Source organism: Miscanthus floridulus, chromosome 13 (assembly GCF_019320115.1).
Source record: "Miscanthus floridulus cultivar M001 chromosome 13, ASM1932011v1, whole genome shotgun sequence".
In the NCBI taxonomy this organism is placed as follows: domain Eukaryota; kingdom Viridiplantae; phylum Streptophyta; class Magnoliopsida; order Poales; family Poaceae; genus Miscanthus; species Miscanthus floridulus.
The window spans coordinates 62,392,580-62,407,730 of NC_089592.1; the positions used below are offsets into that span (position 1 = coordinate 62,392,580).

Sequence of the window (15,151 nt, forward strand, 5' to 3'; positions counted from 1 at the left end):
TAAGCAGGCATAAGTGAGACAGAAATGGTTACTGCCTTACCGGTGACACCATCAGTGATAGGCAGGTCTGTTTAGTCCATATGCTCCCTTCATTTCTGATTCAATCAATTCCTAGATGACTGAGAATTTGTCTCAGTGATAAGCAGGCCCTGTTCGTTTCGCTGAAATTTGGCTTATGCTGATTTGTCATGAGAGGAAAACACTGTTCGTTCGCTGAAAAATATCGCTCGAGTAGTGAAGCAGAACAGGAGCAATTGGTTAGCAATCAGCACAGTGATCCATTTTTCTTCAAAGCCACCATGAATTGGTCAGCAATCAGCACACTCCAGGAAGCCACACCGGCGTTAACTCCTGGAGCAAGTTTGAAGCACTTCGAGAAGAGAGGAAAAAAAAGTCAAGTTATAAAAGAATAAGAACTGGATTTAGCTACCAGGAATCTCGTCAGCAATCAGGATTGCATGAACCATTGTGTCATGGGGAAGAGATACGATCCACGTCACATGCTGATATGGCATTCCATGACTCATTCCAATCTCGCTAAGCTACGAGCTAGCTAGTGTATCGTGCAAGCAGCGTGTGGATCTCAACGACCATATGAGTAGTTAACATCTCCAATGATTGATGCCTAGTTGCTCCTAAACTGGAATTAAAAGGACAGCTCTTATGTTGTTAAAGCACATTAATTTTCCATTAATGATTGGGCCGGGCATGTCAACTTTTACTTATGACCCAGGGCAACTGACGTCAGGTTGGACATGCCGCCCTGTGGCTATATACTACTAGTTAATTCTGGACGTTATGGTATGCATGCAAGTGGCTACCTGCAACAACAAATAAACACTAGGTCTTGACCTTAAATGAATCAAGTGGCTACCTGCAACAACAAATATACTACTTTTTTTTATGTCTTGACCTTAAATGAATCAAGTGGCACACTTTGTTATGAGCCTAAGAAGATTAACCTTAGGAAACCAAGGTGTCAAAATGACTGAAATAAATTTGGTTCGCTTGATTCCATTTGAATATCCTAGAAAAAAGAATGGCATGCGAACTGTCCTGCGTTCAGTTTTAGTATAAAAGACTACAATGGAAAAGGAGTGCTGTGCGATCACAGACCTAGTCCAAAGCATATAGTAGTAGTAAAATAAACATTGTATACCTGTCATGCAAAACACACCAATTAATCAGTAGCATGCATGCATGGCTAAGATGGTTGTAGAAAAAGGACAGGCGATCGATCAGGCACATTGATATCTTCTTCATGACATGCTGACCAATTGCATTCGAACAAAAAAGACAACCATAGCAATCGAACGCTACATGACGAAGAAACAAAGCAAAAACAAGCATAGCATTGGAGCACTTCTTCTGTCAGCTTTTGCTTCTCCAAAAAGCTCAAAAAGCTAAAAGCTCTTCTAATCAGGATAGCTTCTTCAGAAAATAATTGTTTTTAGGCCTTCGGAAAGTAAACTTTTAAGTTGGTAAAAGCTTCAAAAGCTACACTTTGTACTAAATACAGAAAAACTCCCTCAGAGAAGCTTCCCGAGCTTTTCTAAAACGCTTCTGCAGGTAGTGCTTCCGGAGAAGCTACAGCTCCCCCCCAAACAGAGCCAAAACCATATTTACGGCTTTGACCCACATTTCATTCGCCTATCATGTGGAGAAGGCGAAAAGCCCAGCGGTTAATTTAGGAAAATGATTCAGCGCTGTACTTAGATGTGCTTAATCTCCTGTTGCTGACAGTGTGTAGGAATAATTTAGGAGAACGATGAGGACTAATCTTCATGTCGACGTTGCTTGAAGAGTGACGCCTTAAGGTTATTGGACCAAATGCCAGGATTCAACATTCCAAGTTAGGTCAGATTGATTGTGCCTGACAACAGTACAGTGGTATAACTTGCATGTGCAGGTTTTACTCTCTCTCTCTATGACTCGATATGTTATCTGACCCAAACTTTGTTGCCTCAAATTCGTAGAGAAGACTCAAGACAGGTTATATAATACATACCTAATGTATAGAGAAGTAATGAATCATATACCTACACGAGAACTTAGATCACTGAAAGGTACAAGGGTCTAAGCACAAGAAAAGAATCAAGTCTAGTAGTGAGCAATTAGGACAGGCAACTTCAAAGTGCAGGCTCTTTTGCATGATCAATCATAAACGAGTCAATGATACGTCTAGTATTTAAGTGGAACCAATCGATCATCGAGGAAGTACTGACTATTTTCAGGAGCTCACTATGGACAAATAACAAATTTTCCATTACCTATGGTTGTTCATCCAACTATGGGAGTAACACACATATTCTCACCTACCATCATACTCCAATCCATGGACAGCTCAAACATATTTGTTGCATTGTTAATTGAGCCTGACGCCATAGGGTAATTTTCAGTTCATCAGTGGGGATGCTGAACAGCTTGTGTAGTTTGGCCCACTTCCAATATAGGCCCAGAGTAATTATATGAGTGACTTAATGTGCTGTCTGAGTTGCACAAGAGGTACATAAAGTAAAGGAAATTAGAGGAGGCAATCCATTTTTGTGCCATTGAGAAGCTGTGAATCGTCATAATATAAGGGCTCAGGATATATTATCGGCCACTGCTCTGAGTTTGACTTTTGAGATATCTGCCAGTTAGTTTGTTCCTGCGTCTTCCATAGCCTTCCACATTTTCCTGCTGCAGTGCAGTGATGTGAGAAACTCTTACGCTTTCTGCAGTAAGATCCGTTAAATATGCTGTTAGAACCTTTGTCTAAGCACACAAGGATATCACAAACTAAAACAGTTACACTAGCCCCAAAGCATTATTAATCTCTCATTCCAGCCCTGTAATATCAACATAAGCTATTTTGACCTAATATTAGCTCCTTGTGCCACCAAATACTGTTTGTTTCAACATTGGCTAGGGACAAGTAATTCCAAATTATGTTGTTTTAGTTATTGTAGCACAATCAGTTTCTGAACTCTGTCGCTGCGGGTGTTTAGAACTTTGGAAAACACTCCTCGTTTTTTACTGCTCTGTTGAACACTACCTGCAAACAGTATCATTAGCACAGTTCTTCGGGAAAGGCTGCAATCATATTCATTTCTCTTCCTTTCCTTTATTCTGAAAAGTGATACTGTAATGATCTGACGCCTCCTGCAGTCCTGCATCCACAGAAGCAATGGCTTCGGTACCCTACTGCCCCGTTCGCTTCGCTGAAAAAACAAGCCGAAACACTATTTCGGCTGATTTGTTGTAAGAGAGAAACACTATTTCGGCTGATTTGTTGTAAGAGAGAAACAACAATCTGAAAAGTACGGATTATAAGACAAGCGAACAGGGCCGAGTTCTGAAGTTGTTCCCCACTCTAGGTTGGGTCATTTCGTCCATTCAGCTCAGCCTTAAACCAAGACAAGATGGCAAGCATATGCCACAGGCAAAATGGGATTAATGAAACGAAATGATTATATAGCTAAAAATACTTCGACCCCAACTATAGCTGCTCACCAAAACTGTACGAGTACATGACATTGTCATGATGAAATCCTCAGTCAGAATCATTTTTAGGCATTACACCTTGTCACACCAGACTCCAAATCGAAGCATAGCAGGAGAGTTGCTATATATTACCTCTCCACTAGACTAAATAACTGATCTTGAAAACATAAATACCACTATATGTACTGGAAACATTCAAGCCTAAGTCCAAATGACTTCAATATGGTGCGGTGCCTCAATCAAGCTACAGAGCATAGCCTTGACCCATCTCACCTCAAGAAAATGAATCATTTCTTTGCCTTACCCCAACACTAACCTGGACTTGGTGTCACCTGTGGGACCCAATCACCATGGAGTTATTGCAGTTTTAAATTCATGGGCCATAGCAAACTGGACCTCTGTGTTAGGGGGTGTTTGGATCCAGCTACTAAAATTTAGGTGTGTCGGGAGAATGTTGCATAAGGTGTTCGGATACTAATAAAAAAAAATTACATAATCCGTCAGTACTCCACGAGACGAATTTTTTAAGCCTAATTAATCTGTCATTAGCACATGTTTACTGTAGCAAACCGTTGTCAAATCATGGACTAATTAGGCTCAAAAGATTTGTCTCGCAAATTAGTCGTAAACTATATAATTAGTTTCGTAATTAGTCTATATTTAATACTCCATGCATGTGTCCAAACATCCGATGAGACAGCGCCTAAAATTTAGGAGGGGCAACCAAACACCCCCTTAAACTGACCCTCAAATGAAGACATTTGTTTGTTACTGTATTTTTACGTTCAGTAGATCAATGAGGAAATGTACGACTACTTGTACCTCGTAAACAAAACTGAAGCAACCCAACACAAGCGCATTTATGTCACGATAAGGCATGGAAAATTCAGAGCTCATACCTCCTGTCATGCTAATGATTTATTGCAGTGGCAGTGTAGCTTGTCGTCTTCTCATCCTGCTCTATTTATCCTTCAGCCCCTCTGGACTCAGCTGTCAGTTCGACTTAAGAAAAATAACACACCACACTGCTTTTATGGGGCGATCACCATGCTGTGAGAAGATTGGACTGAAGAAAGGTCCATGGACGCCGGAGGAGGATCAGAAGCTGCTTGCCTTCATTGAGGAGCACGGACATGGGAGTTGGCGAGCATTGCCTGCGAAGGCAGGTGAGTATGGACAAACCTGAATTCTACCATCTTCCAAATGAACAAAGTTTGTGAGATCTCAACCAACATCCTGCAGGCTTGCAGAGGTGTGGGAAGAGCTGCAGATTGAGGTGGACAAACTACCTGAGGCCGGACATCAAGAGGGGCATGTTCAGCTTGCAAGAAGAGCAGACCATCATCCAGCTTCATGCTCTTTTAGGCAACAGGTGAGTACCAGTGAAATTAGTCAACTCCAGATCGTTACAGTAGTGATATCCTCTGAAGTGCTCAGAGCTGATCCTTTGGCTTATGTATCTTATCTGGCATCTTTCTGCAAAGGCGAAGTGCACCGTCTGTTCCTGTCAGACTGCTGCCTGCCATTTAGTGACAATTCACAAAGCATATATATACGTGAGCTTCTGTCACACCTGAAACCAAAGAGAAGGATTGTCAGTGTATTTATACTGAATTAGAAAGGATTTTCTAGTGCATTTTCTGTATGCAGGCATCTAAGTGCATCAATCTATCCTTCTGCATGTACCGAGTTATGGCATGGTGTTTGTACTTTTTAATTTGCCATCTCATCTCTCCTTCCCTCAGAACATAGAATTTTGGCATACATGGTAGATGAAAACAAGATGTTAATTTTAAATCATAGGTTTGTTCATGGCACTGTTCAGGTGGTCGGCCATTGCAACACATCTACCAAATCGCACAGACAATGAGATCAAGAACTACTGGAACACACACCTCAAGAAAAGGCTGGCCAAGATGGGGATCGATCCTGTCACCCACAAATCTATCAGTGGCACTCTCACTGGCACCACAAACAACAAATCAGCCAAGGCCGCGGCAAGCCTCAGCCACATGGCACAATGGGAGAGTGCCCGCCTTGAGGCTGAGGCACGGCTGGCTCGAGAATCGAAGATTCGAACAGCAATGCCAACACCAACTGCACTACATGCGCAGCCAACGAATGTACCTGCCTCTGCTGCTTCTCCATGCCTTAACGTGCTGCATGCATGGCAGGGTGCAAAGATAGACCTGGAGTCACCTACCTCCACACTGACGTTTACAGGGAGCAATAGGGGCATGCTGCCAACCCCCAGGACCAACAGACTAGAGGTATCAGAAAGCAACTCTGTGATGTGGCATCAGAGGAGTGATGAGTTGGAGGGTGAAGAAAACGATTGGCAGATCTTCAGCAAGCACCAAGTGCTGGAACTGGACAGCAAGGAGAGGGAAGATGACTTCATTGGCTGTGAGGAACCGTGGTTCTCAGGGATGGCTGGGGTTGGATCTGGCTTCACTGGCATGCTGTTTGATGTATCCAATGAGCATGACGCATCAGAATGCTGGGGTGAGTCCAACAATGGCCAAACTGAGCACAGCAATCAAGCATCAGATGAGGAGGATAAGAATTATTGGAATGGTGTCCTTGACATGGTAAACTCAGAGCTGACACCCCAGTCACCTCCATTGGTCTAGAATAAAGTCCCCTCCAGTTTTTTCAAGGACTTCTGAGCAAAATCTATTGGATCATCTTAAGTCAAAAGAGAAACAGAACGAGCACTACAAATAAACGCTACAACTGCTACAGCAGTATGTATTTTTTTGTCCATGCATGTGAAAGTGAAACAATTAGCTGTTGTGAGGATGTAGTAATAATTTTTTTTTCTCAGTTTCTTTTCTGTTGGCCTAGTGCTAGAAATAACTGTATGTTAAGCCACCAGGACCACAGCAGGAGCACTACATTAATGATCCAAGGACTTTACAGTTGTTAGTTCAATGCTCAAGTTGTCTTGTCTCCCTCTCTTTGGAATCCAACCCAGAATGATTAAGCAGCACTATTCCGATCAAGTAAGAATATCACAAATTCAAAACTGAAATTTACATGTGCAAATAAGTCCATTTTGGTATTTATGTTCCTTCATTCGAATAAAGAAAAGAAAATAGCAAAACCCACCCCATATGTCACTTAGATTTGATATTCAACCCATAAGGTGTTTTGTTGCAAATGCCCACCCCTTAGTTGGCTCTATTGCAAAAAAACACCCCACCGAGCATGTGCTCCACCGATTCCACCCATTCTCTCAAGTCTGGAGCCACTGCAGGCCATGCTAGACGAGCAATACTTGTTCCGATGCTTGTATGTTTATTCATCATGTTGCGGTGAAGAAATATTGTAGATAGCAAAAACCAGTGTGACCAAGCTTAAGTGTTTTTTTTTTCTCAAATATACAGGACACGGGAGCATGTTTAAGCTTTTCATCAGTGATTGTTTTGCTGCAAGCTCTAAAAAATGTTGGATTCTTTTAGAGTATCTAACTTTAATAATGAATACACCAATTGCTCTAGGATGGCAAAAATGGGTGAAATCAGTTCAGTGCATATACGGTGGGGTGGTTTTTAGCAACAAAAGGTGTTATGGGGTGGAATCTCAAAACCAAAGTGACACATGGGGTGATTTTGCAATTTTTCCATAAAGAAATTTATAAAGTGACTCAACAGCAGATACAAAACATATCCTCCATTTAGAATGTCAACAAAGATGTAGATAGTGTCCACTAGACTGTCGAGAAAATTTAAAAATATTATGATCTTTAGTTACTACAAACCAGTCCAGGTTACCAGAAGCATGTCAGGGAAAAAACAGATAAAGGTAAACATTATTCGAGAGAACAGGTTACCAGAAAACTAGTGACCAAACAATTATATGACACAGAAGTACCGCGGTTACTGGGGCACGAAAAAAAGATACTGGAACTGTTTCATGAGAGGCTGGGAAGAAACATTGTGGTATATTCAGTATTGACACTGTCGATTTATTATGGGGTCGTGTAAAATTCAAAACATGTGGACGCACCAACTGGACAGGAAGGCAAAAGACAAAACACTGACCTCTCAACGAAGGAAGAAAGGACAACCATGACCCAATGAAATAACTATGATTGCATTATTGGACCATAGTACAGATTCTTCCCTCTGCACATGGCCTTTCAAAACAGATCAACCTCTTGTGCCAGTGGAAGACACTACCACTTTCTTTGACAGCTTGTTGCATCTGAAAAGAAAACTTTGGTAGCCATCATAATTCTGCAAAACTGCCTTTTATCTCAGGAACCATTATGTTTAGAATTCCACATTCCAGATTTCAAGCAGTGTTTTTAATTGGGATAATTTATCTTACCTTTGTTTCAAAGAAATTGCCATCTGTACTTCTAAGTTTGTAAACTGGTTATCTGTAATTTTGAAGCAAGTGAAAATATACTAATGTAGCCACAATGAAATCACAAATTACATAAGACATGAAACTCAGTACAGTGCAGGTCTTCTATGATCAATCAGACACTCCGCATGCCTATTGCTTTGTAAACGTGAGCAACTTTATAGAAGCACACAGATTAATTATCAATAGTATCAAATGTGTTTAAGTGGCAATTTGCATGAATTTGGAAGTACATGTCCTACAGTGTTGAAACAGAAGGGCAGGATTATACCAACATATATAAGTATGCTAAGAAAAATTCAAATTATAAAATTAGGTTCCTTTAATAATCATCATGCAATCTACTTTTTCAAAGGAAATACACTTGGCTGAAAGATAAATTGTCAGCTAATAGTCCATGCAAAATAGAAGACATAAGCAAACAAACAAATAGCTAACAAAAACTCTAAGACAAAGGTGAATAAGATGAGAAATGACAAAAGACACCTAACACATGAATACCACTGTGCACACAACCATATTAGATGTTGGTACAATTCTACCAAAATATGTTGAGTGCGCCAGGAGGAATTAAAATTACATTACAAAATAGACATTGGTGCACCAAAATTAGCTGCCATAACCACTGTATTTTATATTAGAAAAAACTGTTACCAAACTTTGAGTATAGACTAAGACACTTTTAGTGGAACCAACTGCTACCCATCGTTGATGGTATAATCAGTAATAGACACTACTCACGAGAAATCCATGATACTCAACAGTCCTAACTCCTACCCATAACTGCTTGCATATGCGACAAGTTCACATGATTAAAACTTTGTTTTTCCCTTTCTCAGGAATTCAAGGTGGAAAATCACCATTGCTAATGTGAAAAAACATCAGCTATGAACTATTGGATTTGGTGCTAAAGAGCCAGCAAAAACTACTTAATAGAAAACTAATAAGGGTACAACCTGTTGATACAAGCAGTGCTGCTACGGAAACCATACATACATCACCCTGCCAGATTAGATACATAAGAGTCCTAGCAGGTTAGATTTGTTTAGAAAGTCCAGATATTGTCACTCCAGTCAAAAAAAATGTTGCATTTGACTTTACAGGATCTTCAATGCATATCTTTGACACTAATTTCTTTTAGAATATATTCTTAAAAAGTTAAATTCTTCAATCTTATGAGATTTTGCAGATATTTTTCAATACAATGCTACAAATTTAACTTACATATTATAAACTAAATAATTTAAAAGTTTTTTATGTTTGTAGTTTTTACGGTTTGACTAAATCTTATCATAAACATGTTTATCTGACTGGAGGGAGTATTATATTATTGGTATGTCATCTCTTGCTATCTTTAGGGCTAATTTGGAAGCAAGGGAAGCCACACCCAGGGATGGAAAAACCCTCCATGATGAACTAAATAATTATTCAAATTATTTCCCCATGGATTTCCCACCCTGGGAAAAGTCAGGGATCCCAAGGGGATTTGAGTTTCCAAATTAGCCCTTAGGAAGTCTAGGGTTCCTAGACTCCTAGTCAGTTTGTTAGTCCATGATGTGTTAGCCAGCTGGTGCCTAAAAACTATTAAGGCATTCCGAGGGTTCATGCACAGGAATCAATGTAGTAAAGGGCTTTCGGCTTTGCCCACCAAACTTTGGCTAAGATCAAAGCATCTTCTCAATAGGACATGACTGGATCTATGCCAAGACAATGGCACACGGCTGCCAAGTTTATTGGCAAATTTGTGCAGGAGATGCTTTAGTACAGTAATTATGCAGGATGACGTGTATCACATAAACTAAAAGGATAGCTACCATATTGTAGCTATGAGCATATGACACTATTAAAAGCTTCCTATTTTGTACATAACAAACTTAATTGAATACAAAATTTGACACTAGATTTGGTGGGCAAGAAGAGATAAATTTTAAACATATACATGGCGTGGAGATGAGAGTTAGAAAGTAACGCATGCACATATCTTGGCTCATGGAGTTTTAGATTAAGATGAACGGAGGCCAGTTAATTCAAAATTCATGCTCGAAATAAAAACAGATATAATGGAGACATATATAAAAGAGCATATAAAAAGTAACTTGAAGAGATAGAGCCATATGTAGAGGCTGAAACACAGAATATGACTGAGCTAAAGTTGTCAAACAAAAACCAAATTCATACATATGTAGCATAGATAGGGATAAGAGAGTTCTGAATTTAAGACAGACAGCAGATCAAATACAACTTTAAGTACAGAAGTACAAATGCAGCTAAATCAAATCATATAGTTTGTGAATAAGCATCTCCTTGTTACACAAATGCAGCAACATATGTATTTATGAATAAGAAAACCAGATCTTGGCAGGGCAGATGACCTGACAAGATCATTATCCGTTTCTAGCCATGAACCTATACATCTAGTGACAAAGACAGAAAAACTCATAAGGAAAACAATGGCATACAGCTATTCCAATCTCTGCATCTGATTCATGCTAAGTTCTGATTACTTCATGCTTCATGGACCTGACTACACTAAAAGGTAGCAACCAAGCGTGATTTTTCAGGATATTCATATCCAGGGAGGCAGAAAAGTAATTCATTTATTTGATTTTGTTATATGATGTTCAGACATACTGGAACTCTTGGTCCATTATGTTTGCTGCACATGCTACAGTATGTGCCTTTTTGCATTACTACTCTAGAAACTCTATGACAAGTGGCAGATACACCCCCGAGTAATATTTCTAGATCCACTTGTGATTATCATCATGGAACCAAATATCATCATACTCCCTCCGTCCACAAAAGAATACAATTCTAGCACGGCACCAAATTAAAGTATCTTGAGTTTGTCTAACTACATATAAAAAAGTATCAATATTTATGATATTAAATAAGTATCATTAGATCTGTCATGAGATATATTTTCATAGTATAACTATTTTATGTCATAAATATTAATATTTTTATCTATATATTTGGTCAAACTTTAGATACTTAAACAAAGAATGTGCCTACAGTTGCATTCTTTTTGGGACGGAGGTAGTAAAACTTCATGAGTCAGAATCTACATTCAGTAGTCATACAGTTTTCATTTGTTCTCCCTAACAAACTTACTGATCCAAAGATTTTTTTTTATAACCACCATTTATCAACTAATGGACTTCAACAGGACCACCTTTTTATGAAAGATGCAAATATAGCAAATAAGAACAGTACAATACTAATTCAATAAGCTGAGGTAAAAGTTTTTAAATCTTAACATTTTGTTTTGTCTCAAGTGAATTGAACACCCCGAGAAAGGCCAGAACAAATCCACATGTACATCCCCTAAAACTACTAAGATCTCACCTTACATCTTACATGAGAACAGCATCACACTTCTCGAATTTCAGAAGAGCCTGACCCTCTGAATACGCCATCCCAATGGAAGCCTCCCCGTCCCCCCCAACACCCATGTAATACAGCCTCCAATCATAGGCCCCATCCATCTGTACCAAGCACGGTGAACCAACCCCAGCACCATCCCACCCATCATCATCGTCAGAAGGGCACAGCACTGGCATCTCGCTGGACCGCCTCCAGTCTTTCAGCCCGTCCTCTGATACGGCCATTCCAATGCTCACTCTCCCATCTGCATCGACACCCTCAAACACCATGACATACCGCCCGGCAGCACGGTCACGGACCACATGTCCATGTCGTACCCCACATTCGTCAAAGGATCCAGCACGCCCCGCCTCAAGCACCTTCCCCGTCTTCTTCCACCGGATGCCATCCCTGGACCTGGCCAAACCGATCGCATGCCTCTGCGATGTTTCGTCGAACGAGTGGTAGTACATCCGCAGATCCCCGTCTGCGTGCGTCACCACCTTGGGTGCGACAATGCCGCGCGCCTCCCACCCTCGGGGTTCCTCCCCATCCTCCGCGACGCTGAACAGCGCGCCGGTGTGGTGGTCCCCCTCGATGCGCGCCCAGTGGCGGCCGTCCTGGCTGATAGCGAGGCCGGGAAGAGCGGGGACGTCCGCGTCCGGAAACGGGGAGCCGAACCGCTCGTCGGTGGAGCCCGTGTAGTAGAGCCAGTACACGGCGGAGGACGGGAAGCGGCGGGATGACGCCGCGGGGCCGGAGATGAGGAGGACGTCGGAGGGGCGAACAAAGGCGGTGTCGAACGCCCACCAGTCCTCTGAGGGCAGCAGTGGGTCGGGAGATACGGGGGCGCTCCAGCGGAGGCCGTCCATAGAGGTGGAGAGCGCGATGCGGGGACCGGACTGGTGCCAGAGGAGCCACCCGCCACCGTCCGGGACGCGCTTGACGACCGGGGAGCGCGCGCCGCGGAGGAGGCCGCGGGCGGCGGCGGTAGAGGGCTGCTGGGTCGGAGCGTGGCAGCGGAGAGGGATGGAAGCGCGGAGGCACCCCGGCGGAGAGGGTAGGAGGACGGCGGGGAGCATGGCGGCGAGTGTACCGTGCCGGATTGGGACGGGGGTTCTTCGCGTGGTGTTGAGCACTTCTTCTTTGAAACTGGAGTGTTGAGCACTTCTGCACTTGGCACTTGGGGGCCAATTTTGGGGAGATTTAACTTTTTACTATTATAGTAAATGGCACATTTTTAAATAGCACTTTAACATATACTGATACATTTTCATCAGCACAGAGAGAAAATAGCTACAAATTTACTACTTTTTCTTGAGTGGCAGACCAGCTCCTTGTGCCAGCGTGGATTCGAGTCTGCAGGACTTGTGAAATGTCCCTCCTGCCCTTTTTCTCTCCACCCACGCGGCTGGCATTTTCGTACAGTGCTCCTGGCAGCCGCGGCAACTCGCGCGCCGAGCGTTGGCCACGCTGGTAGCCCCAGGCACCTGCAGTGCGACACCTCATGCCCGGCGGTGGCGGTGCTCCGGCTAGGTGGTGGCGCGCTGTTGCCCGCGCCCTGGCCTAGCGACGGTGCGCGCTCTCGCGCCGTGCCTCAGCAGCTCATGCCCTGGCGGTGCCTGCGCTCGCAGCCCAGAACACGGCAGCTCGTGCCCGGCGGCGGCAGCGCTTCGGCCAGGCGGCGGTGCCCGCGCCCTGGCCCGACGACGCCCGCACCTGGCACGACGCCTACAACAAGCAGCTCTCCGGGCGGGTGCCCGACGCCATGCGCGCCATGTTCGGCCTTGCCTCCTTCGCCGGCAACACTAGCTTCCAGAGGTTGGCGAGGTCTGCGAGACTGCGACCAAGCGCCAGAGCGCGTACTCGTGCGCGTAGAAGGAGCCGCGAGTGACGCGCACGCCGCGAATGGCCCTAGGGTGCATGGCCACGCAGCACGCGAGCGCGCACACTACGGGGACGTCGGAGGTCCCACCGGCGTCGTAAATCAACCTACTGTCGGCTTTGCCGCGGTCACGGTCGCAACACGTGAGCGTTGTAGTAGTTGGGCATCAGCTTCGTCGTGGTCACGGTCGCAGCCACGGCGAGGAGGAAGAGCGGCAACGAGCGCGTGCCTCGTGCGCAGGCCGTACGGCGACGACCAAATCACCATACTAGTAGGTTTGCTGCTTGCCACCCAGGCACAATGGATGAGTGCCTTGCCTACGGCCGCAACAAAGGATGCAAGGAGAAACTGACCACGGTTACCTGTGCGGGAGCAGCAAGCGGCCGACGAACACACAGGTGTGTGGGGAGGTGGGGTGGAAGTGGCACGCGGTGCCCGCGGCCGGCTAGCACCAGGACGGTCACCGCCGCTGAGCACAAGTGCGGGGGCAACACGCGGCCAGCGATTGCGGCACCGTTCGAGTGTCCCGCCTGCACACCGCGCTCCCGCACGCGGCCACGGCCCACGGCGCCCCGCACAACCTCAACATCTCCATCTCGGCGCGGGACCTAGTGGCATCGGCGCCGCCCGTGCTAGACGCGCTGACATCCGCATTACGGTCCGGCGACGCCGTGCAACACGCGATGGCCGTGGTCCACAGCCTCCTCTGTGGGGAGGAGGCGCACCGCATGGTCGTGGGCGACTTGCGGCCACTCCTGGCGGCGCTGGTGGCGCTCCTCCGTGCGTCGGCCAGGGCCAGCACGCACGCCGCCAGGGACACGCTCAGCCGCGCGCGCTGGGCACCGTGCAGGCGCTCTTCGCAGTACGGATGCGCACAGGCTGCCGCGGCGCTCGTCGCTCTCACCGCTGCTCCGCTCGCGCGCAGGCCGCCTTGGGCGCTCGTGGCGCTCTCCGCTGCTCCGCTCACACGCAGGCCGCCACGAGCGAGCGTTAGCGACCTCAAGCCGCGTGGGCAGAGAGGAAGAGGCGGAGAAGGAGAGAGCAGGGGCAGGAGAGACATTTGACGTTCGTACGCTGACTTGGCTGGCGTGAGAGTTGGCGTGCCGCGTGAGCAAAAGTGGTATTTTGTATCTATTTTCCGTCTTGGCTTGTAAAAATGTAGCGGCAACCATTGAGATGCTATCTGAGGAGTGGTCGATCTTTATAATGATAAAAAGTTAAATCTCCCCCAATTTTGTAAACCAGAAGGCCACACGGTTGCTGCATATAATTTAGGTAAGTTATTTAAGATTACTTATATTTATTTACTATATATGAATGGATAACTAACGTGATGTCTAGTTAGCAAATAAACCATCAGTCATCTTCTCCCTACAGTGCCTTCTCCGTGGTCGACGGCCCACCTCCCACGCCGTTGCCGTTGCCGCCGGTTAGCTCGCGTATCGTCCGCCCTGCCTCGTCGACCCCGCCCTCTCCTAAAGAGAAGGAAGTTCACCATAGCTCCGCCATCTTCCTCACGCCCTGCCCCCGCCCCCTCGACCCCACCCACCCTAACCCTACGGCAGCGCACAGGCAAAGCTCGCTGTGACACCCGCGCCCCCTGGCCAGGCCACCTCCACTGCCGCCAGGGCCCCTAATCGCCCGACTACTGCCCCTACCGCCTGGTCGGCCTGCCTCCTCCCGAGCCTCTTCTTCTAAGCCCATTGGAGTTAGAGATTTACTAACCCTAGTCATCGTCGCCGCTTCTTCTCCGTCTCCGGTAGCCGCTACCGTCTCTTCTTCTCCGTTTGGCGGTGGATGCGGGCGAATCGAACGGTTGGGGATTAGGCACGCACGAATCGGACGGACGAGGCAGTTGCCTGACGGATTTGCAGCGCAGCGGGCGACTGTGAACGGGCAGATCTGTGTTTTTTAAGATGGGATGATTTTGGTATCTGTTTGACTGACGAAATATGACCACTCCTTGTTCTGTGTTTGATATGTGGGGCGAAAACAATGACGATGCATATCATTTTCGGTAATGCTCCCACGTGGGCATCC

The 15,151-nt window shown here is 45.3% G+C and overlaps 2 protein-coding genes and 1 long non-coding RNA gene across 3 annotated transcripts; 1 reads left to right on the plus strand and 2 right to left on the minus strand.

Annotated features, from left to right (window-relative positions):
• Positions 1 to 62: 62 nt before the first annotated feature.
• On the plus strand, positions 63 to 6,427 carry LOC136501559 (transcription factor MYB106-like). Its single transcript, XM_066497079.1, has 3 exons — positions 63 to 4,652; positions 4,729 to 4,858; positions 5,312 to 6,427. The coding sequence occupies exons 1-3, from the start codon at positions 4,364 to 4,366 to the stop codon at positions 6,117 to 6,119; spliced, it is 1,227 nt and encodes a 408-aa protein (XP_066353176.1). The 5' UTR covers positions 63 to 4,363; the 3' UTR covers positions 6,120 to 6,427.
• LOC136501560 (uncharacterized) lies at positions 4,503 to 9,252 on the minus strand. The gene is made up of 3 exons (XR_010770312.1): positions 7,533 to 9,252; positions 4,776 to 5,059; positions 4,503 to 4,640 (listed from the first exon to the last, which is right to left on the minus strand). It is a non-coding gene; the product is annotated as an uncharacterized lncRNA (long non-coding RNA).
• Positions 9,253 to 10,826: 1,574 nt separating this feature from the next.
• LOC136501458 (uncharacterized) lies at positions 10,827 to 12,391 on the minus strand. Its single transcript, XM_066496985.1, has one exon. It carries the CDS (start codon positions 12,306 to 12,308, stop codon positions 11,217 to 11,219), a length of 1,092 nt encoding a protein of 363 aa, XP_066353082.1. The 5' UTR covers positions 12,309 to 12,391; the 3' UTR covers positions 10,827 to 11,216.
• Between the last annotated feature and the right edge of the window lie 2,760 nt (positions 12,392 to 15,151).

Coding starts and splice junctions, on each gene's coding strand:
- LOC136501559 (XM_066497079.1), top strand. CDS start 4,364: ATGGAAAATTCAGAGCTCATACCTCCTGTCATGCTAATGATTTATTGC. Junction 4,653..4,728: donor AGCATTGCCTGCGAAGGCAG/GTGAGTATGGAC, acceptor AACATCCTGCAG/GCTTGCAGAGGTGTGGGAAG. Junction 4,859..5,311: donor CATGCTCTTTTAGGCAACAG/GTGAGTACCAGT, acceptor GGCACTGTTCAG/GTGGTCGGCCATTGCAACAC.
- LOC136501458 (XM_066496985.1), bottom strand. CDS start 12,308: ATGCTCCCCGCCGTCCTCCTACCCTCTCCGCCGGGGTGCCTCCGCGCT.